This window comes from Aspergillus niger, assembly GCF_000002855.4.
Source record: "Aspergillus niger supercontig An09".
In the NCBI taxonomy this organism is placed as follows: domain Eukaryota; kingdom Fungi; phylum Ascomycota; class Eurotiomycetes; order Eurotiales; family Aspergillaceae; genus Aspergillus; species Aspergillus niger.
In genome coordinates, this window is record NT_166525.1 from 430,602 (window position 1) to 453,460 (window position 22,859).

The 22,859-nt window shown below is 50.5% G+C and overlaps 8 protein-coding genes and 1 non-coding gene across 9 annotated transcripts; 4 read left to right on the forward strand and 5 right to left on the reverse strand.

Annotated features, from left to right (window-relative positions):
- Positions 1-496: 496 nt before the first annotated feature.
- Positions 497-2,327, reverse strand: An09g02000 (uncharacterized protein; the record flags this gene model as incomplete). Its single annotated transcript, XM_059749631.1, has 6 exons — positions 497-1,173; positions 1,236-1,601; positions 1,647-1,901; positions 1,947-1,977; positions 2,057-2,152; positions 2,229-2,327. The coding sequence occupies 6 exons, from the start codon at positions 2,325-2,327 to the stop codon at positions 497-499; spliced, it is 1,524 nt and encodes a 507-aa protein (XP_059601307.1).
- An 868-nt stretch (positions 2,328-3,195) lies between these two features.
- On the forward strand, positions 3,196-8,269 carry An09g02010 (uncharacterized protein; the record flags this gene model as incomplete). The annotated part of the gene is made up of 4 exons (XM_059749632.1): positions 3,196-3,242; positions 3,323-3,349; positions 3,418-3,872; positions 3,945-8,269. The coding sequence occupies 4 exons, from the start codon at positions 3,196-3,198 to the stop codon at positions 8,267-8,269; spliced, it is 4,854 nt and encodes a 1,617-aa protein (XP_059601308.1).
- A 399-nt stretch (positions 8,270-8,668) lies between these two features.
- On the reverse strand, positions 8,669-11,189 carry An09g02020 (uncharacterized protein; the record flags this gene model as incomplete). The annotated part of the gene is made up of 4 exons (XM_059749633.1): positions 8,669-8,853; positions 8,906-9,275; positions 9,333-10,886; positions 10,932-11,189. 4 exons carry the CDS (start codon positions 11,187-11,189, stop codon positions 8,669-8,671), a joined length of 2,367 nt encoding a protein of 788 aa, XP_059601309.1.
- Positions 11,190-11,544: 355 nt separating this feature from the next.
- An09g02030 (hypothetical protein) lies at positions 11,545-12,364 on the reverse strand (the record flags this gene model as incomplete). The annotated part of the gene is made up of 3 exons (XM_059749634.1): positions 11,545-11,926; positions 12,056-12,130; positions 12,321-12,364. 3 exons carry the CDS (start codon positions 12,362-12,364, stop codon positions 11,545-11,547), a joined length of 501 nt encoding a protein of 166 aa, XP_059601310.1.
- A 289-nt stretch (positions 12,365-12,653) lies between these two features.
- An09g02040 (uncharacterized protein) lies at positions 12,654-13,415 on the reverse strand (the record flags this gene model as incomplete). Its single annotated transcript, XM_001393482.1, has 1 exon — positions 12,654-13,415. One exon carries the CDS (start codon positions 13,413-13,415, stop codon positions 12,654-12,656), a length of 762 nt encoding a protein of 253 aa, XP_001393519.1.
- A 784-nt stretch (positions 13,416-14,199) lies between these two features.
- An09g02050 (uncharacterized protein) lies at positions 14,200-15,185 on the forward strand (the record flags this gene model as incomplete). Its single annotated transcript, XM_001393483.1, has 3 exons — positions 14,200-14,309; positions 14,380-15,005; positions 15,076-15,185. The coding sequence occupies 3 exons, from the start codon at positions 14,200-14,202 to the stop codon at positions 15,183-15,185; spliced, it is 846 nt and encodes a 281-aa protein (XP_001393520.1).
- A 1,156-nt stretch (positions 15,186-16,341) lies between these two features.
- An09g02060 (uncharacterized protein) lies at positions 16,342-20,384 on the forward strand (the record flags this gene model as incomplete). Its single annotated transcript, XM_059749635.1, has 8 exons — positions 16,342-16,525; positions 16,817-16,933; positions 16,990-17,411; positions 17,452-17,600; positions 17,645-18,138; positions 18,186-18,322; positions 18,360-19,079; positions 19,212-20,384. 8 exons carry the CDS (start codon positions 16,342-16,344, stop codon positions 20,382-20,384), a joined length of 3,396 nt encoding a protein of 1,131 aa, XP_059601311.1.
- Positions 20,385-20,701: 317 nt separating this feature from the next.
- tRNA-Gly (GCC) lies at positions 20,702-20,772 on the reverse strand. The gene has a single exon. It is a non-coding gene; the product is annotated as a tRNA-Gly (tRNA).
- A 334-nt stretch (positions 20,773-21,106) lies between these two features.
- An09g02080 (uncharacterized protein) lies at positions 21,107-22,693 on the forward strand (the record flags this gene model as incomplete). The annotated part of the gene is made up of 1 exon (XM_001393485.1): positions 21,107-22,693. The coding sequence occupies one exon, from the start codon at positions 21,107-21,109 to the stop codon at positions 22,691-22,693; it is 1,587 nt and encodes a 528-aa protein (XP_001393522.1).
- Between the last annotated feature and the right edge of the window lie 166 nt (positions 22,694-22,859).

Genomic DNA, 22,859 nt, shown 5'->3' on the forward strand with positions numbered 1-22,859 from the left:
AGCTAAGGATCATGGAGGAGGGGACCAGCGGGAACCCCCTTTTCTCCTTGCCACCTTGCCCAAAACGGCAGGTGCCTACCGCCTTCGTGACCAGGAAAGCGCCCGACAGTACGTCGCTGACGTGCTGGTGGGAGGTATTCACATACTACTATGAAAGCGTATACTAAAGCTGTCGGTTGGTAGGAAACGATATCGTACCACTCAAGTCCTATACTCTTAAAGCATGATAGAGAAAAATAAGAGGACGAGAGAAACTTGAAATTAGGCTTGGAGACAATTGCGATACCACGCAGAGGTGAGTGCGTCAACCCGTTGCACACAGTAATTCTTGCCTCAGGCAGAACAACAGTCTTACTCAATACAGTAAATACCGAGCAGGGCATTGTCACAACAACCAACAGGAAACCCGTGTATATTTTTCTTTTCGAATGAAGCATACAATATGCACAAAACCATAGCAAAACAAAGTGTATAATCTACCAAGCTCTACAATCAACTACATCCTCTCCCTGAAACAAACCATGGGCCCCTCCTTCGACGCCGTAATATGATCATACAACTGATACTCATTCTCCCTTTCCCTACCAGGCCCCAATCCCTTTCTCCCCGCACCAAGTGCCATACCTTTCCCCTCACCCAAGGCAAAATCATACCTCCACAACATTGTCGCAATACCCAGAGTAAGCTCAGCCAGCGCCAACCCCTTTCCAATGCATCCCCTAGGACCAATTGAGAAAGGGTTAAACGCGCCCTGCGCCTTTGCCAGACTGTCTCGATCAGCCATTCCTACGGCCTCAGTGTCGCCCTCCGCCCCAGCCAGAATCCATCGTTCAGGGCGGAAGTTGAAAGCCTCAGGGTAATAGTTCTCATTATGGTGGATGGCATAGATGCCGGTTCCGACGTCGCAGCCAGCAGGGATGAAGTGGCCATCGAAGGTGGCGCCGCCGGGGCCAACTTCGCGCCAGAGAGCGGAACCGGCGGGAGGCGACATTCGGAGGGATTCGTCAATGCAAGCACGGAGGTAAATGCAGGAGCTCAGGCGGGGACCGAGAGTGATTTCGTCGGGGGAGGAGAACGTGTTTCGGACTTCGGTGGCTACGCGGTTGTACCAGTCCTTGTTGTGGGAGAGGTAGAAGAGGCAAGAGGAGAAGGCTGTGGAGGATGTGTCCGAGCCTGGAATACGTCGGGATTAGCTGGTCAGAAGGTTGAGGGAAAGCATGGGGACGGATACATACCAGCTACAACGAGGGTCGTTGTTTCAGCACCAATCTCGGCAAGGGACAGACTCTGCTGAGTCTCGGGATCCTTAGCATCCAAGAGGAAGGTGAATACGTCCTGGCGGGCAGACTTGGCGGCTTTGAATCGGCGCTGAAGAAGGGTATTTACGAACTGGATGAACTTGTTCCTGGCGAGAATGGACTCCGCGAAAATCTTACGGTCCCAGCGCCGGAAAGCAAGAAGAGGGGCTTGGGCGAGGACGGATGTCCGGACGTTGGAGTCCTCGATCGCTTTGACAACATAGCGGTGTTCCTCGCTTGTTACCATGTTATAGTGTTCGCCGAATAGGACGTCGGACATGATGTCGAAGGTAAGGAAGTTGACTATGGTCGTTAGTATGGATCTGGATATCAAAGGAGAAAGCATACAGTAGTGTGCGACGTTCCGTGGAACAGACCACTCGCTGGGCTTGCTACCCATCAGCGCGCCGCAGAGCTCATTGATATGCTTTAGAATAGCAGGCTGGTACCGCCTCAGTGCGGCATCAGAAAGACCCTGACTGATGATACGCCTCTTTCTACCATGCGCCTTTTTGTCGATGAGGGTAAGGGTGTTCGGGGCACGATGGACCATGGCACTGTACAGCTTGGACTTCTGAGTGTTGCGTCCGAAGCCGTAGATATCTGATGCTATTAGCTAACTCCTGCTGACTACAACGGGTAGCATACCATGAAGCCCAATAGAAGTGTTGATCAATAGCTGGTTCGGTGCATAGCGCACAAAGTCCCCTACAACAATTAGCGACTAGAAGCGCAATGAATCAGACGAAGAGGCATACCGTATTTTTCATGGCAACGCTGCATGTCAATATGCAAGTCACCCTTCCATGCATGATAGCCAGAGTAGAGGCAAGTAAACTTTGCCCAAAATGGTCCTGGAAAGTGCGCAAGTGGATGGAAGAATAGGTGATAGATGGCATACACAAACGTCTATGTTTGTAAGTAACGCACATGCATACGGACATGAAGACTGACCGAAGCAATTGCAGCCCCAAAGACGGCGAGAATGCCTGACTGCCAAGAGGCTTGGAAAGTAGAAACAAAGGCCATAGTACCAGTAAAGGCCAGGCTCAAGGAAAGGTTCCAGTGACCGTGGGAGAACGCAAGAACTCAATTCAGAAGAAAGGCTCAATATGCAAGTCAAACAGAACCTTCAAACGCAGATAATATGCTTTTCTGATCAAAGAAAGTACAAGGCTTTGTTGAATATCATACGATGAACAGAAATTCAATAAGCTATTGTTCGTGAGGTGGACTGAGCGAAGACATGCCCTCATGCTGAGATGAGACGATGCTAATCATCGGACCACAAGCCAGCTGAGCTCATCCATGTAAATACGCGGATGAGCTCCACATTCCTCGTGGCGAGCTGCATGTCTCCACTGATTTCGAAAACGTGGTGAAGGATCAGGGCACATAGCCACCACCTGGGCAATCTCGTCTGCAGGATCAGGATCAGCACGATGTCCATATAGATCGGTATGATAAGATACGGTTCGTAATGTAATATATACATGTGTAACTTACACCGTGTATTGATACTAGCGTTGAATTTGGCGTAAAATACCGATACGAAGCCTCTTCCGGTGCGGAAATAAACTAAGCCCTATTTACGCGCAGTTTCAGGAATTACGATCCACCGAAACGCTCGGATGCTTCCAGCTCAAACCTTCCCAGACGCTGACCATAGCGCGAGTCATGCTGACGAACTCCGAGCCTTGTCGTTGCAGCTGGGGCCAAAGTGTCGGAGCCAGCCGCAATAGCACGCTGGGTGATAACACGCTCGCAGGCAAAGGACAAGGCTTGTCAGTGTGTCGAGCTGGACTCCTGAGCGCCCGTGTGCAACATATATCCTGTGCTTGGGTTTCCTCGAAATACCTCTTGGCTCCCAGGAATCAAGCTTTTCAACAGAGCCAGCATGGCACCCAAGGAGAAGATGCATCCCCGGGTCCAGCGGGAGCTGGCGTACGTGTTGTTGACGGAACTTCTTGCGTGAGTTTGCTTCTCAGTGTTGGGAGGCATTGCATCTGATGTTTCTTCTTTAGGTACCAGTTTGCTTCACCGGTCAGGTGGTACGTTACCCTGGATCATTTGCGCTTGGCAAGGCAGGACGTAATGCGCAGTCGCTAAGATTCCACAGGATTGAAACACAAGACGTCGTGCTCCAGGAACAAAAGGTTGATCGGCTGGTCGAGATTGGACCTGCTGAGACTTTGCTTGGCATGATAAAGAAGACATTGGGAGCAAAGTACCAAGTACATGATGCTGCACTTGCCATCCAACGAGAGATCTGGAGTCATAAGAAGAATGCACGAGAGATATACTATGAATTGAACGATGCCGAGATCGTACCAACCCAAACAGGCAAGGAGACATCCACGCCCGCTGCACAGCCCTTACAGCCCACCCCTATCACACTCCCGGAGGCAGCTGAGACCGCCACGCCCCAGCCAGTACCAGTACGGCAATCCCCTTCCAGCATTGAAGACACCCCGATAGCAGCACTCGACATTATCGTCGCCCTAATCGCACACAAACTGAAGAAGCCGTTGCAAGACATTGACTTGAGCCAAACCATCAAGAAGCTGGTCGGAGGTGAGCATCTCGTTCCTACTCTTCCCGTGTTATCCCCACGATCACACCTGGCTTCATATTAACAATCCATAGGCCGATCCACCCTAGAGAATGAGATCGTCGGAGACCTCGGCGCCGAGTTTGGCTCCGTTCCAGACGCCCCCGAAGATACTCCCCTGTCGGAGCTCTCTCAATCCATCGAAGCTCAAGGTTCATGGAAGAAAGGCCTGGGCAAGACCACACAGACCCTTGTCAACCGAATGGTGTCGGCAAAAATGCCTGCGGGTCTGGGGTCAGGCGAAGTACGAGCTCACCTGCTTAATAAATATGGTATACAGACAGGCCGCCAGGATGCGGTTCTGCTGCGCGCCGCTGTGCTGCAGCCCGCCGCAAGACTCCCAGATACTAGCGCTGCTCATGCTTTTCTTGACGACGTCGTCCAACAGTACGCTCAATATGCGAAGATTGATCTGTCTGCTATAGGAGCTTCGTCTGATGGGGCTGGCACATCATCTGGGCCAGTTGTGGTAGACCAGACTGCCGTCAAGGCACTGGCCAAGACTCAGGACGACCGGGCCCAAGCCATGCTGGAGTTGTATGCAAAGTTGCTTGGGGTAGACCTGCAGGCTGGACACAAGGCTAGCAACAAAGCAGCAGAAATTATAGCAGAGCTACAGGACGAGCTGCAGCTCTGGATTTCGGAGCACGGTGAGGTCTACGGTTCGGGCATCAAGCCTATGCTATCCGTGGCCAAAGCCCGCAGGTACGACTCGTTTTGGAATTGGGCGCTACAAGACACTGTGGACCTGTTTCACCGGATCCTGGCCGGGGCCATTACGCTAACTGGCCGCGAGGTGGAAACCATCATGGGCCGTATTGCTCGGAAGTCCAATCCAAAACTCGTGCAGATGCTAGAATACCTGGAGACACAGTGCCTGAAGCTTCGAAACCCGCGAGCGGTTCATGCCCGCGATGTCCTCCATCAATTGCGGCTGGCATGCAACCCGCAGTTATCAGATGCTCAGCCATTGGCTGCGCACCGGTTGATGATTGACGCACCGAAGACAACCATTGACAGCCAAGGAAAAATTCATTATATGGAGGTTCCTCGTGCCACCGTCGATGCCGCACCACCGGCTACCCTCAAATCACTGGGGAGCCGGGGTTGGGAAACCCGAGCGGACTTGACTGCAGCCTTCATGGCGGCTCTCCGCCAAACGGACCACGAGTGTCTTTCGTTCTCAGACGCAGAGGTGCTTGTCATTGGTGCGGGACGGGATTCCATCGGCACCGAAATTGTCCGCGGCCTTCTGAGAGGAGGTGCTCGGGTACTCGTAACGACCAGTAGCTACTCGCTCGCGACAACACGATTGTATCAGCAAATTTATGCCGAAGAAGGCGCTCGTGGATCGCAGCTTGTTCTTCTGCCGTTCAACCAGGCGAGTCAGCAAGACCTTGAGTCCCTGGTGTCTTACATCTATGAATCCGACAAAGGGCTCGGATGGGATCTGAGCCATGTTGTTCCATTTGCAGCCATTCCGGAAGGTGGCCGGCAAATTGAGGATATTGACTCTAAGTCCGAGTTGGCCCATCGTATCATGCTGACAAACACAATCAGGTTGCTAGGGGCAATCAAGAAGCAGAAGCAGGCACGAGGATTCGACAGTCACCCTGCACAGGTAATCCTGCCATTGTCGCCGAACCACGGCATCTTTGGTGGGGATGGCCTCTACCCCGAGTCGAAGATTGCTCTCGAAACACTATTCAACCGCTGGAACTCCGAGTCATGGGGTACATATCTTTCAATCTGCGGTGCTGTTATCGGCTGGACGCGCGGAACCGGACTCATGAGCGCCAATAATGGTGTTGCGGAAGATATTGAGAAGATGGGAGTGAGGACGTTCTCCCAGGTCGAAATGGCCTACTACATCCTTGTCCTTATGTCATCTCCAATTGCAACCGAATGCGAGGTGACACCAGTGCAGGCAGACCTAAGTGGTGGCATGGGTCACTTCCCGAATTTCAAAGAGACGGTTGATTCCATCCGGCAGAAACAGAAGGAAACCAGTGAAATCCGAGACGCCTTAGCAAAGGAGGAAGCCTTTGAGCGCGCTGCCCTTGGACAGCCATCGGAAGAAGAACCGCAGGTACGGGAACAAAAGGCCAGGCTTGCGCTCGAGTTTCCTCGTCTACCTGACTACCAGACCGAGCTTCTTCCTCTCGCTGGTCAGTTGCGCGGAATGGTTGATCTCGACCGCGTGGTCGTCGTCACCGGTTTCTCTGAAGTCGGGCCACACGGCAACGCCCGGACACGCTGGGAGATGGAGGCATTCGGGGAGTTCTCGCTGGAGGGCTGCATTGAAATGGCTTGGATCATGGGTCTGATCAAGCATCACAATGGACCTCTCAACGGGAATCTGCATTACCATGGTTGGATCGTTGCAGCGACCAAGGAGCCTATTCGCGATATCGATGTAAAGAAGCGGTTCGAAGAGCACATCCTGGCACACACCGGCATTCGACTCATTGAGCCAGAGATCAACGATGGTTACGATCCTTACAAGAAGAAATTCTTGCAGGAAGTGGTTCTCGACGAGGACATGCCTCCGTTTAAGACGTCCAAGGAGACCGCAGAGCAACTCCGACTGGAACACGGCGATAAAGTTGATGTCATCCCCGAAGGCGAAGAGTACACCGTCCGACTACTCAAGGGAGCTTGCCTGATGATCCCAAAGGCCCTTCGATTCGACCGGGCAGTGGCTGGCCAGATTCCGACCGGCTGGGATGCCCGTACTTACGGGCTTACCGAGGATCTCGCCAGTCAAGTGGATCCAGCCACATTATATGCTCTCATTGGAACGGTGGAAGCACTTTTGAGTGCAGGCATCAGTGACCCATTCGAGATATACCAGTATTTGCATGTGTCGGAAATCGGCAATTGCATTGGCTCTGGCTTGGGAGGCGTCAAGGCACTCCGAAAGCTGCATAAGGACCGCTTCGTGGAGAAGCAGGTTCAGAACGACATTTTGCAGGAATCATTCATCAACACCACGGCTGCATGGATTAACATGCTCTTGCTGTCCTCCACCGGCCCTATCCGTACCCCGGTCGGCGCTTGCGCAACCTCGATCGAGTCGCTCGAATCCGGCTATGAGACTATCGTCTCCGGCAAAGCCAAGATGTGCCTTGTTGGTGGCTTCGACGACTTCTCCGAGGATGTGTCGTATGAGTTCGCGAAGATGAAGGCCACGGTTAGTAGCGAGGCAGAGTTTGAAAAAGGTCGTCATCCCAGCGAGATGTCGCGACCGGCTGCTTCCACCCGTGCTGGATTCGTCGAGTCTCAAGGCAGTGGTATCCAGGTGATCACATCCGCCCAGCTGGCATTGGACATGGGCCTTCCCATCCAGGGCATCGTCGCATGGGTCGGAACTGCTAGTGACAAGATTGGGCGTTCTGTTCCTGCTCCCGGAAAGGGTCTCTTAACGAATGCACGCGAGGCACGACACCGAGCCCCGTCCCCCATGTTGGATATTTCTTACCGGCGTCGGAGACTGAATATGTCGCTCCAGCACATCAAGGAACGCGTCGACATGGAGGTGGACATTGCTGAGGCAGAATTGACCGACCTGAAGCGCAGCCCTAGCCCCTACGCGGAAGAACGCATTGAAGAGATCAACGAACGCCTCCGCTACGTACGCCGGGAAGCCCGGGTCCAAGAGAAGGGTGCGTTGAACACGTTTGGTAATCATTTCTGGAAGAATAGCCCGGAGATTTCTCCGCTACGCGGTGCTCTAGCAACTTGGAACCTGACTATCAACGACCTGGATGTGGTCTCGTTCCACGGGACATCCACCGTGTTGAACGAGAAGAACGAGACGAACATGATTAGCCAACAGCTGCATCATCTGGGTCGGACGAAGGGTAATCCTGCATTAGGAATCTTTCAGAAGTATCTTACTGGACACTCAAAGGGAGCTGCAGGAGCGTGGATGCTCAATGGTGGCCTACAAGTGCTCAACACCGGCTTGGTTCCAGGCAACCGCAATGCAGACAACATCGACGCAGCCCTGCAGAACGACTATTTAGTCTACCCCAGTCGCAGCATACAGACTACAGGTGTCAAGGCCTTTTCGGTAACATCTTTCGGGTTCGGACAGAAAGGAGCGCAAGCCTTGGGTGTTCATGCCCGCTATCTCTTCGCCACGCTGGACCAGGAGACCTATGACGCGTATCGGGTCCGAGTTGAAGCTCGACAGCGCCGGGCGCAGCAGCATTTCCGGTTTGGTATTTCACACAATGCTGTTTTCTCTGCTAAAGAGGCACCGCCATACCGGAATGATCAAGAGTTCCGCATTCTGCTGGATCCGAAAGCGCGTCTGACCGAAAATGGTCGGGGGCAGATGGAATATGCGGAGTAACGGTGTAGGGTGTTTGGTGATTGGGTAGATTTTGTTTAGGTCTGCATATCCCTTCTGTTCATTCATCGACTGGTTACTATCCTACTGGGTGAACATACTTATTAGCTTTTTGTTCTTGGTTATGTGTTGCACGGCGTTTTGCGAGATGCGAGAATATAATCACTTGTTCGGTTCGAGTTGATGGTAGTCGTTGTTCGAGTCTGTCCACTTTAAGGGGTGGTGGCCCTGCACCGGAACCGCTGGCTTCATTGATACGCTCCAGATTTGGTAATATAATTGATTGATCCAGCATTATACTATCTATCTTTCGTTGTACTACAGTGGTTGTGTGCACGATCAGGCTAATCGCTCTTTGTATTCCGGGGTGACAGAGCATAAAGACGACGCGTTGATGTGACATCAGAAAGAATCCAGTGTCTTCTTCTTCTTTTTCTTGTCTTTCTTCGCCCTGGAGGCAGACTCCCCAAATGAAGACGCATCTTCAGGCGGGGAAGTAGTGTTCACCTCCACAAATGACGGCGAATCATCTGCTGGCCCACCGTAATCCTCACTAATCTCCGGGGCTTCCGCTGGTGGAGAAGATACTATATGACAGTTAACAAGAAGACTCACTTCTACTAAATGGAAGTTACGAACCTTCGGCACCTGAGTCGGCACATTCTTGTGCAAGGCTATCGTTCTCATCCTTAGTTGGTGATAACCCAAGGCCGTTTGCTTCTCCTGCCCTGCCATCTTGATGACGCGTTTCTTTGATGCTATTCCCAACCACGCCGCGATCACTAGCAAATTGTCGGCAAGTCCTCAGGCCTTTCTCAAGAATTTGCAACTTCTTGTCCAATTGTTCCCGCAGTGCGCGGTTTTCGTCAGATTCGCCGGCAATGCGTCCTACTAGCTCAGATGGCATCTCGAATACTTTGAGGGGTGTAAAGAGACCGGGGAGAGACTGGACCAGTTTGACCTCCACAACTTCAACTGCAACGTCATCTATGAACCTTTTCAGAGCCACCTGCAGTAGTTAGCGCTGATCTGTAGAGAACAGCCTGGTTCATGGTGTCGACTGTACCTTGTAATAAGCGAGCATGCAATCCAAAGCCTCGGCTGATGCAAACCGCATCATATCCGGCTCATCAAACTTCAAAAGTAATTTAACCAGCCCCTCAAGATCGTAGTACCCATCGAGATACGTCTTTACTAGGTTGTCCACTCGAAAGAAATTCTTAATCGTTTGGCGCAAGGCAACTTCACGTCTATCCGCACGAATTTTCTGTATGTTCTCTGTGAAGTAGTGGTTATATGTGATTGGATGACCTTGGAGGTGACTTCCCACTAGTTTTTCGCCAGCCTTAATCAGGCTCTCTTTGAGCTGATTGAGTGCGGGCGAGATGACCTTGTCAAAAAGAATCACAGAAGTGGCTTCATCAGCAACATAATCTGTGAGAAGTGATAGAAATTCCCCAACCGCCTCCCAAGTCCCAAGAATATGTTGATAGGTTAGATCTTTCCAGGGACTGCATTGCTCCTGGAAAAGTTCGCCGATGATCATCGGATTAAATGTTCCTGGCAGCTCCCGGCCCCTAGTTCGTTTCATGTGCTGCTGAATGTGGTTAATAAATTCGCTTCGTGTAATCGACAGCTGTTCCTCAAGGTCATTATCCTGAGGCTTCTTTTCCACAATCTTACGGTAGTTGCCTTGTCTATTAAGCTGCTCAGCAAATTCTTCGTTCAGGTTTTGAATAACGGAACGAAGACGCTTTTGTTGCCCTGTAGAGGAGTGGGTGCGCTCGAAGAACGGTTCATTGTATGTGCCATCGATGGCTGCCTTGACCAAGGTCTGAAACGATTGACTGATCTTAAGAAGATAGGTCTTCTGTTCATCCAGGGTGGTTCGTGGCTGACCAAGCTTGGTCAGTTGCTGGCTGCAATCATATTCTTTTGCTTTGATTTCATCGATAAGGCTTGGAAGCTCAGCTGCAATTTGCCGCAGAAGCACCTTGCTAAGGCGGTTTCGCAGGGAGTTTATTCCAACCCATGCAGACGGCATCTCCGCCCACGCACCCTGGGAAAAGAATTCGCGCTCTTTTCTACCACGGTCGGACAGGCTCCAGCTTCCCTTATCACTATCCATGTTTCTCAGCGTATGCCATCCCAGCCGAAATTCAACGTCTCGGTTGTTTGCCAGTGAAATGAACATCTTCTCACTTTCGGAATTCGGGACCAATGTATCGGGCTTAGTGATAACACCCAAGGTTCGATCGCCCGATTTATCAGCATCCCTTGCCAGGCGTAAGACAATTTGGTTTGCGTAATCATTTTTGGCCGATATCACTGCAAGAATGACACTTCGCGGTTCTTTCATATATGACTGGACCACATTCTGCACTAGCTGGACATCTGCTGCTGATTGCTGTTTTGTCTCCGAGTGTATCAGTCCCGGTAGGTCAACGATAGTCAAGTGCGGTCGATCTGGTCCTGATACTTCAATACGGAGAAGATCATTCGAGAAGGCTTTCCCATGAGTAGATATGCCCATCGCTGCTTTCGCGTTATCGACTAGTTGCGGAAGTCCATCGAAGCCGTCGAGCTCTTCGCAGAAACTCCCCAGTGACCGTTGTTCCGCCTCGCTACGCGAGTGATGGGGTACGATAGATACTCTCACTCCGACATTGGCATCCTTCCGGAGTACGAGCTCCGTTGGGAACCGTGTGCAGAGATTGCTCTTAACGGGAAAGGAGACACCGGATATTGCCTCAAGAACAGAACTCTTTCCTGAGGACTGGTCGCCGCAGACAATTATTTGCGGCAGAGACACATAGTGGCTGATCCCCTGGGAACGTAGCGTGTCTATGGCGTTCAAGAGATCGAGCTGTTCACGGGTACACAGGCTGTCCAGCCCATCCGAGCTAAACTTTCTGAGGACCATCTTGTCCGTAGAGGAAACCGGTGGCCAGTCCGAGAATCGAGGAGTAGAATAACCGATCGTGAGAAGGGCAAGGTTCAAGGCATCTTACAGTCGCCATGAATATATGCGAGGTTCGAAGCAGAGACCTTTATATGTTGTGTCGTTATATGTTGTGTCGTGTCTTCCTCTGAACCTCCAGACTCGCATGTCCTGTTGTCATCCTTGGTGCACTATGGAGATGCTAGGACTAGAGTGTTACTAGCCCCGTTGAATGACTCGGTCGGAATGGGAGCGGAATGGTTGTGCAACCGGACAAAACGACTTGATTTATTTCAGGGTCAACGGTTTAAGAAGGCAATTGTGCTGGGTACCATATCTAGGGTGAGGCCATCTTGCTTTTTTTTTTTTTTTTTTTTTTTCTTAGAGTCTGCCGCATGCCTATAATTCTGTCATGTCTCAACATGACAACGCTATTTCCAATGCGCTTCCTCTGTGTCGACCTCATCGTCATTGGACAGTGCAGTACTATCTTCGCGGCATGCAGATCAAAATCCGAAAGAGGGAATGTGGCAGGGAAAAAAATGCCAGCAGCAGCGGCGAGTTCATCATATCGAGCGTTTTGCAAATATGTGGTAGCCCAGCAAGCATATGAATGTATAGACTTATCGATGCGCAAAGGGAACTTGCGATCCTTTGTGCTCGGAAACGCCAAATCCGGAAATGCCAACATGCCTTCATTGCTCAGTACATGGACAATCCTGTGATGTGGTAGCACAAAACATAGCGCCTAGCGATGATTCGATAAGCTATCGGTTTGCCTCCTTGCATTGTATTTTACGCTATACGCCATCACTCTTAATAGATATTTGACCTAGTTCTATAACTACCTAAAGGGATCAATGTACTTCCCGACTTTCAATAGAGCTCTTTCCCCCGCGTAGAAGAATTCGATAGCTTCATACCTTGGAGCGAAAGAAGAGAATGTTTGATTTGACAACTAGCCTACCCAAATGACACATACTATACAACAGAACGTATCGCAAGCTGATCAATTTTTGAAGGTGGGGTTTCTTTTTATCGGAATATCAACTTTAGTCAGTGGCTTTATAGCCAACCCAGCATACCTTGACTTTCATTTCACTTTTGTCATACCTTTTCCATATCATATCCTTTTCAGGTCTTTTCAGGTAAGCCATTCCAGGCAGGCATAAAGCTATAGCCTAAGCCACACGAACACCTGATAATTGTTGCGGCAGAAGCGATGTCTGCTCTGCAGTTCCTAACCCAGGCGACGTGGTGGCTTGTATAGCTGCTGAATGCGACGGAGTGCTTGCAGATCAATTGACGTTGCAAAGGTTGATGTGAATAATGAGTTTTGCAGCACACCAAACTTTTTTTTCAGGCTTGCAATCAATATTAGAGCCGCTTCAAAGGGGACTAATCCCTGGTGGGTGTGAATATTGAACGATATCCCCAGTCAGCACATTACTTAGACTTCCGGCGCATGTCGCGGACATAGATTTCGGTAGACGACTTGTGCGGATGGGTCCGGTGGCTGGTTTCAAATAAAGGAGAGGCAGCAATCAGATCACTGAGCTTGTCGTATCCGTGGAAGTCGAAGTCTGGATATTTTTTGATCAGCTGAGAGCCAACTTGGGAGAGACTAGCCCATCCGTCGTTATCGGAGGCTGCTTCTACCGATGTTCGTAGCTGAGTTACCCATTGTTCTTCATTCGGTACCTTTTTAACCGGCAGAGGATGTTCGGGAGCGCGGATGTTAGTGGCATGCGGCTCAAGCTTATCCAGGTGCACGAGGTTTTCAGTATAGATGAATTTATCACAGGCAGCAACGAAGGGCTTCGGCGTCTTTTGCTCGCCAAATCCATAGACTACAAGTCCTGACTCGCGGATACGAGCGGCTAGTCTCGTAAAGTCACTGTCGCTGGAGACCAGGCAAAAGCCATCATAGCGCCTGGTGTATAAGAGATCCATCGCGTCAATGATCATGGCTGAGTCAGTGGAATTTTTGCCGTAGGTATACGCAAACTGTTGTATGGGTTCAATCGAATGCTGGAGAAGTTGGTCCTTCCATCTTGTGAGGTTGGGACTACTCCAGTCTCCATATGCTCGCTTTGCGTGAGCTGTCCCGTATCTTGCAATTTCGGCAAGCAGGGGATGGATGACTGAGTAGGCCGCATTGTCTGCGTCGATAAGAACCGCAAATTTTGGCACAGAATCAGCGCTCATCTTAGATGAAGGGGATGATTTGAGATGTCAGACTGCTTGTATTACTTAGCAAGGTGGGTTTCGAGCAAACAATCGTCCTGAGTCTTTGCTGCCTCGTTCGTATGTTATAGTGCAATAAGCTTTGATGAACCGAGGTCATGACGGTGTATCTACGTGATGGATGATTAAGGGGGGAGGGGGGTTCGTATACGATCTACAACTCTCCTCTTTCGTATCCTCTATCAACTATTGGGAAACCAAGTGCCCACCCCCTGTTTGCGCCCGGGTGTCTTGATTTGTTTCATAGCCAATATGTATTCGGAAAGTACACAACTCTAAACAGTCCTTTAGTGGGGAGTAGACGAGGATGGTTGTCAGTGGGAGATATCCAAGAACCTCGGCGTAACCCAGTCTCCTATTCAAGGGTGCAGCAGCTAATATTACATTGCTGGATTTTTCAAGGGAAATGAGAGATTAGTTGCAGGATATCTGCTGGATGAAGTGCAAAGTAGTAGTAGATAGTTGTGGTTATCCCTCACGTGGTGGTCCGTCCCACTCCGGCCACTAAATTAACTTTCTTACTCTCTCCGCCCGTCAGGCATCTGAACTAAAAGTTGGACCTCGGCATCGCATCAATGCAGTCATTCCCTGGATTACATTATGATGCAGCTCTCTCTCTCCCTTCCCCCTTCCTCGGCACTCTTCAATCCAACACAGTACTTAATCTCCGGAGGTTTTGTTTGTCCCACGTTTTCAGCCTACTTCACGCCTTGACACTTTATCTAGCATAAACTCGCACATCATCATGTCTGACTACACATACCAACATTTCAACGTCACATTTCCGCCGGAACGTCAATATGTCGCCCACGTGGAGATCAACCGCCCCGACAAAATGAATGCCTTCTTCGAAAGGTACCACCCCCCCTCTCCCTCCCCAACCCCCTTTCTTCTGCCCAAAACTAAAATGTAATCAATCCTCCAGCATGTGGCTGGAACTCTCTGCCATCTTCACCCGCCTCTCCTCGGACTCCTCCGTTCGCGCCATCGTCCTCTCCGGTGCCGGCGACCGCGCATTCACCGCCGGCCTCGACGTCAAAGCCGCCTCCGAGGGCCTCCTCTCCGACACCAACGCCGCCAGCGATCCCGCCCGCAAAGCTGCCCAAATGCGGCGCCACATTGACGAGTTGCAGGGATGCATCTCGTCTATTGAAAAATGCGAGAAACCAGTGATCGTGGCCTACCACGGTATCTCCTATGGTCTCGCTGTTGACATCGGTGTGGCCGCTGATGTGCGGGTATGCTCGGCGGATGTCCGCTTTGCCGTGAAAGAAGTAGACATTGGTCTGGCAGCAGATGTCGGGACATTGAGTCGGTTGCCCAAGGTGGTTGGGAATTATGGATGGGTGAAAGAGGTGGCTTTGACGGCGAGGAACTTTGACGCGGAAGAAGCTCTACGCGTGGGATACGTCAATCGCGTATTCAAGACTAAAGAGGAGACAGTCCGGGGCGCATTGGAACTGGCACAGTTAATAGGCACCAAGAGTCCCGTTGCGGTACAGGGGACCAAGGAATTGCTGAATTATTCGAGGGATCATACCGTTCCGGAGGGTAAGTACTACTCCACAATGTTTTGGAGTCCAGATGTATGTGGATGCTAATGCTGTATTTCACGCTATAGGACTGTGGTATACGGCTGTCTGGAACAGCGCAATGCTACAGACCAAGGATGTCACTGCCGCGCTGCTGTCGGGCATCCAGAAGAGAAAGCCGACGTTCGAGAAGTTGTAGCGTAGATGATCACTGCTGGTACTGGTACTCAGTATGATGGTCTGCTTGAATTCAGGCTGCCTCGAGTTTGACGGGTTCAAACAGTGGCGTGGCCAGTCAAGGCGATCCACCGCAGATGCACCAACTAGAGAGAATATACCTCGTGAGCGTTGCATTGTCAGCGTTTTAAACAGAAGGATGCGAGTAGAAAAATTGACATAAGATAGAGTCGAGGAAGTTTAACATATTATTTGAGTTGTAGTATTCCATGTCCTGTACCCTCCGCTCTGGTTGTAACCGGTGATCATGTCAGCCACGACTGTATTAGTATTCCTCGGATATCGCACATGACGACTTCAATGGCATATAGAGAAGCCGAACCGAAGAAGCTAAGGCATGGTTGAAACGGGTAAGCGGGCCAAACTGTCACTGTCCTCACAGACTCGTTCTCTTGTGGATCCTCGTATATAAGTTCAAGTATCGATCTGCGTTGGCCCAATCAGCCACGTAGCCGGGCTGCTTACCAGGTCCGGGTGCTTATCTTCAATCTGACAGAAGGTCAAAGCCTCCATACATTAAGTAGGTTCAGATCATAATCTTACCCACCAAATTGAACTGAAGCTTTGTCACTGGCTTGCTCGTCCCGCGAAGCTTTCGGGGCCGTCTAAACAATTACCGGCTATAGAAGCCCTTTACTCGGTCTCCTGCTTATTCAGTAGCTGCGGTTTGTAAGGGGTCATCTATCTCTAGTCGAGGGTCCGCGTCATTTCCAAACCGTCTCTCGGTGGTTTGTTCACAATCCATCGGGAAGACAAAGGCCAGGAGACAATCGGAATCTGGCAAACAATCACACATACACCCGATTAAACCCATTGTAAGCTCACACTGCTGCTTGGAGTCCCACCTCAGCCACCTGCAACTGCGCTCGGGATGCAGCCAATCCCTGCTACACTTTCTGCGCCACGCCGTCGTATTTCCTACTAGTCCGGGTGCCTCGACAGTTTGCGTTGATTAGGCTGCAGTATGGTGTGTGAGGAAAGCCAAAGGCAAACCACAGAGGATTATCTATCGCTTAAGAATGAGTCAACGGCGAGACGGGCCTTAGAATATCTCCTTTTTGTGAAATCTCGTCCCTCTTGCGAGCAACTTCTTTCCATACAGCCATCGTTTTCTAACCATGACTACCACAGAGGGGTCTCGACCGGATGATTACCCCTACCTCACACATCCCTTCCGGTCAATGAAAACCGAATATGATGTTGTCGTTGTCGGGTCTGGGTATGGAGCTGGTGTTGCGGCGAGTCGGATGGCTCGAGCTGGGAAGAGCGTGGCAGTCCTCGAGTTGGGTTGGGAGAGACGGCGTTCGTAAACCCTCATTTCCGAGCCCAGGGCGCAGTGACAGACAGTTATGATGCAGCGGGCTCGTTCCCTCGTTCCCTTTTCCAATGTCTGAGAGAGATCAACATTTCGGGTATCTCCCGATGGCGACTGCCAGACAAACCTACTCGCCTGTTTCAATTGATCCTGGGGGATGGACAGCACGCTCTCACTGCTCGCGGTATGTCTAGCCAGTATCAAGCAAAGGAATATTAAATCCGTGTTCGGGGGGTGAGGACCATGCAGTGCTAACATCTCTCAATCTACCTGCACAGCACTAGGCGGCTGTTCACTTATTAACGCGGGAGTCTTCCTCGAAGCCGATCAACAAACCCTGCATATGAGTGAATGGCCCTCAGAGATAAGGAACGATAATTCTGCGCTCCGACCGTGTGAGTTTCTATCGAATCGTAGCAGAGGACCGGCATTCTTAATGTTTATGGAACAGACTACTCGCGCGCGGCAAAGATGCTGCAGCCTTCACCTTATCCAGAAGGCCATCCGCGTCTTCTGAAACTTGAAGCCATTCAGATGCAAGCTGAGTGGCTAGGCAAGGTAGTAAGTTTTTACCGCACGCCCCTCACAACATTCTTTCGTCGGGAGCGCAACCATGTCGGCGTGATGATGCAGGAGAATCAAGGATCGGGTGATGAAAGTACCGGCCTGAATGATGGATCCAAAAACACGGTTCCTACAACTTACCTTACAGATGCCTGGAACTGGGGCGCTGAGATCTTCTGCGGCTGCGAAGTACGGTATATAGAGCAAGTCCCAAACCAGAAGGGTTACGTGGTGTACTTTGCCTGGCATGGGAGTGGGATGTCGTCGTTTGGGGAAGATGTTAAATCCCAATTGTTTTGGGTCAAAGCTGTAGGTTTTGCCACCACTACTTATTAACCTGGGCTTATAGGGTGTCATTTGGCTAGAACGAGTTGTGTTTCCTTGGGGCCGGCGCATTGGGAACAACAGAGATTTTACTTCGCTCAAAAATTTTCGGTCTGCCAATCTCGCCCATGGTGGGAAGGAACATTTCAGGAAATGGGGACATGTTGGTCTTTGGTAAGTCTGGTTGACATGGAGATAGATTAGAACTAAGGGCAAAGCTCAGGTTACAACGGCGACTCTAAGGTGAACGGCATCTCGGGGGCAGCATCAGGCCCTGCGAGTCGACCAGGTCCAACAGTCACCGGCGTTGTGGATCGAAGAGGGGTATCCTCAGGGGGTGCCCTGGCCGGTTATGTAATTGAAGATGGATGCATACCAAAATCTTTGAGCCCGCTGATCCAAGCCATGCTTGTGCTGCAGACCGTTCGTTTCCCGGCATCCAGGTCAGAATCTGAGAGCATGTCTCGGATTTGGAAGATGCTCAAGAAGCTTTCTGCCAAAACGTTTGAATTGAGAGGAGCTATGCAACGCACGTCAACCTATCTTGTCATGTCACACGACAGTAACGAACTCACACTCACCCTGAAAGGTGATCGACCAATTCTGCGCGGACCCGGAGAGGGACGGTCTGAAAACTTTTCTAACATCCGATACGCTCTGAGTTATGTCATTAGCCGGGCAGGAGGGAAAATAGGATCTTCACTTCTGCGTAGTACGTTTCCCGTCCTCGTCACTTTAGCATACTAAGGTATATCCTAGGTCGTGAACAGGAAGAAGTCACTGTCCATCCGCTCGGAGGTGCCAATATGAGTAGCGACGGCACAGGTCGTGGCGGTGTCACTGACCATCTAGGCCAGGTGTACATAGGTCATGGGAGTGCGAAACATGAAGGCCTTGTGTGCTGCGATGCTTCTATTGTCCCAACTGCATTAGGTAGGTACTGAGCTACACAGCTTCGTTGCATCTTCTAACATCTTAGGTGTAAATCCTATGGCGACAATAACTGCGCTTGCCGAGAGATCCGTTGATTTGATCTCCAAGAGGCGACAGTTCTCCATTGATACTTACACTCCCAACGGGAGACTTGACGCTTCTTCGCAGCCGACGGTATCAAAGAGGGAGGCCCATGGATCTCAGGACACAACTAAGTCAAATAAGCCACTATCACCAATTGGATGGCAGTTCTCCGAGGTCCTCGATGGGCACATATATATGCAATCAAGTGATGTAGGCTTTGACGCATGCGAAACACTAGGTCGCGGTTCGTCCTGCACCACGCGCATGTTTCTTACCGTCGAGATTTGCCGAAGGATAGGTGAGTCTCCATATGTTGTGCATGGCGAGGTTCTCACAATTTTAGATACGTTTGGATTACAGTATGAGGGCATATGTACTGGAACAGTAGCCTGCCGTGGACTATCCAGAGGTCCGATGAGAGTGGTCGATGGCAAGGTTCGGTTTTTCGTTCAGTCAAAGGAGCAAGCCGAATCAACGACTTTGAGATACTCACTTCAGCTCCTTTCATTGGAAAACATTAAGTATAATCTCGAAGGGTACAAACTGATTGATTCGGCCTCCGCGTTCTCCGTTCGCGGAATGTGGGAGGCGACCACTAAGGTCAATGTTCATATCACTCAAGGTGATGGGTTGAAGGTAGGAGCAGGTGTTCTCCGCATATCGTGGCCCTCATTCCTGCGACAGATGAAAACATTCCGGCCAACCGAATCTTTCAGAGTGCAATTAATATCTGCATTGGTCATTTTCCTGGCCTACTTTACTTTTCAGCTTGCTGTGGTCTTCCTCCGACCTTTTGCACCGGCACGGGAACTTCGCCGCTCCTCTCACTATCACCCTACCCAAAAACAGGGACCCTCGACTACAGCATTACTTAGGACAAGTGATGGAGTCACCGTGGGTTTAGAAGAGTATGAGCCGCTGCCAAGCACAGACGAAGTTATCAAAAGCCAGGTTACTGGCCCTCGGCCAGTATTGTTTATCCCAGGAGTCACCGGTAAGGCTGCACATAGCACCTTTGCGCTCCCATATTTGCGATGCAACATGGTCGAGTATTTCACATCACGCGGGTGTCGGTGCTACGTCTTGACTCCTCGCTGGGGCAGCGACTCTACAACGTCAGCGCAGTGCACCGTTTACGACTGCCGCCTCGACATTGCGGCAGCACTGCAACACATTCTAGGCCAGCAGAAGCAGAAGCCATACGTAGTAGCCCACTGCCAAGGCTCCGTAGCACTGGCGATGGGTCTGTTGGACGGCACCATCAACCGCACACACATACTCGGTATCACAGCCAACGCCGTATTCATGACGCAGGTCCTAGCCTACTGGAACTCACTAAAAGCCGCCACTCCAGCCCTGATTCGGCTATACGAGTTCATCTCAGGAACACACTACCCAATTGGCTCGCCTGATGGCAACAAACCAATTCATAAAATCCTCGACATCCTCCTTCGGTTCTACCCCGTTGAAAACCGCCGAGACATTTGCACCTCGACACATTGTCATCGAACCACGTTCGCATTCGGGTTATGCTGGAACCACAATAATCTCGACGCTAACATACATGACAATGTTGGCGAGTTCTTCGCAGATACGCATACTAAGCTCCTCGAGCATGTTACCCGTATGGGGACACATGGAGCGTGCTTGGATAATGAGCTTCGTCCCCTTCTCACAGATCGGAATCTGCGTAATCTGCAGGGTATTCCGATTCTGTTCATGTCAGGCACAGTCAATGAGGTGTTTAAGCCCGAGTCGACTCTACGAGACTATGAGATGCTGAGACGTCGATTCGGGGAGCATCTGTATCGTCGATTCTTGGTTGAGGGATATGGTCATTTGGATCCGGTTATTGGGAAGAATGCGGCGGATGATGTTTATTGGAGGGTTTTCGAGCATGTTAAGTGGTGTGTCCAAGGTCAGGGGGATACAAAGAGATGATGGCTGCTGTTTGTTGGGTGGGTAGTAGTACAAACTTCAAGTCGTAACGAGCGCTATATATTTTGGGACATCCGTAGGACCATTATGATCGTGATCATTTAGCATTCCGCCTCGAAGACTCCTACGAGTAGTTTAAGCACTGGTTCTGCTGCCAGACGGACGAGTTGTCTTCTTTCTTGGTTTTATTAGATCTTTACTTATCGTCAAAAACAGCCCAGGTGCCCAGACGAGAAACCAAATTGTAAAAAAATAAAAAAAGAAGACGGGAGGAAGAGAGGGGGAGGTGACGGGAGGCGGAAATAAAAAAGAAATCCACTTGCATCATCCGTGAATCGAACACGGGCCTCATCGATGGCAACGATGAATTCTACCACTAGACCAATGATGCTAGTTGTTATATTAGACTCATTTTTTATGTTAGAACAATTAAAAGTAATTAGCTTCCCGCCTTGCCTCCGTCGGACCAAACGCGAGCGCGAACCTGAGTTGTACACAACAACGCGTACAACATTCAACCCAGTCCCTAACTCGGCCAGTGTCTAGATTCTCAGTGATTAGTTATGGGGGGTAGGTAACTCAACCTTTACCCTGGACTTGCACCTAATTTCAAACCATTCCAAAAGACACCGTAAATAATCCGGGAGATGCTTTCCGCGTCCCTTCCGAGACACCCCCTCCAGCAGATGATGATTTCAGTGACACCTCTTCACCACCGAACCCAAATGGACCAGAGGGATCAGAGGAAAACAGAATTTGCGGTTATATTTTTCGATGGCTTGAATCAGGGTTCCCGCCTTCGCCGCATCTTGTCCGCGAAGCTGGGAAATGTTGTACACAAGCGGAAATGCGAACGTTTATATTCGTATTTTAGGCCCCTTGCGCAGAATTGGGGTCGCCGATTTCTAGAGCTCCATCCTCATTTGATGGCAACTTGGACCTCACATTCTGAAATTGTTAAGGGAACCAAGCAGCCCCAGCCTGATCAAATCTCTAGCTTTCTTGATCTCTTCGAAAAGACCAGAAACCAGTATGAGATCCACCCCGACGATATCTGGAATGCTGATGAGAAGGGATTCATGCTTGAGAATCGGACCGGCGCCCAGAAGTTCATCCTTTCCCAAAAGTCTATTCAACATAAAGGCCGTAAATTGCTTGCGCCGACCGAAGACTGGGTCTCAACGATTGAGTGTTGCAATACGACGGGCCAGGTACTTCCTCCTTATGTCATCCTCAAAGGGGATGGGGTCAAATCTTATCGGCGCTTGATCCCTGACAAGAAAACATTTATGAGATATCAAGAGAAAGGCATCGTCGATGAGAAAAATCAATTGAAGTGGTTGACTAGAGTGTTTATACCACAAACAGCCGTGTCTCGAAAGACTCTATCTAAACGTGGTATATCATCGGGTCGATACACGCGTTTGCTCCTGCTAGATGGACACTCTTCTCCTATCTCATTTGAGTTTGTCCTCACCTGCTGGGAAAATGATATCATACCACTCTGCATCCCTCCATGCACCTCGCATCTCCTTCATCCACTAGATGTCGGGGTGCTCCCGGATTTCACCAAGATCTACACCGGTGAAATGCGGAATAACTTACATCCCCACCAGCTCAGGATTAGCAGGGAAGTATTCTTCCTGCTGTGGTGGCGTTCTCGGGAGGAGGCCATGTACCCGGAGAACGTCATCATGGGCTGGCGGAATTCGGGAACGTGGCCTGTCAGCAAGGGTGTCGTGTACAAACGGGCGGGCTTCGATCTTCCGGAAGCCAGGGATGTGCTTGATCCTACGGAGTTGAAAGCTCCCACCAATAAAGAGGAGTTCTATACCCTGCTGGATCAGATGCTTTCCAGCCCGCCGGAAACCTCGACCCAGCTACGCGAATTTTTGATGGATTGCTTTTATCAGAGGAGTCGCAGTGTTGAATTACTCCAAGAGAATTTAAGCAATCACTACGATGTACAAGTAGACATCGAGCGTGACCTCCCGGAAACAGACGCAGAGGTTACGAAGCGACGCGCCGAAGATGATCCAGCTGCACGGACAGCATCCGGCGAAAGTTCATCGTTCAAACGTCAGAACATGAACTCAACTCCTAATCCTGAGCCGATTCAATTAAGCAGTCAGCCGATACAACCTCCCAATGCATCGCTCAATGCAGGGCCCCAGCCAGAATGGCACTCTATCAGGAACTCATATGGCTGCATTGGAGGTGTTTTACCTCAAGCAGGGCCAAGCATTCATCCGACAGGACCGTCCTCTGGTACCTCGCAGTATCCTGGCAATCTATGGCAATACGAAAGCTAGATCTTCTACCAGCACACAAACTCCAACACACCCAAGGGCAGTCTCAGCACGACGATTGAACCACTGACCCCTCTTTCTGTACATAATGAGCCAAGTTTCACAAAGCAAAGAATAGTCACGACCGTCGAAGCTATGAGCAAGATCTCAAGGAACAAAAAGCACAAAA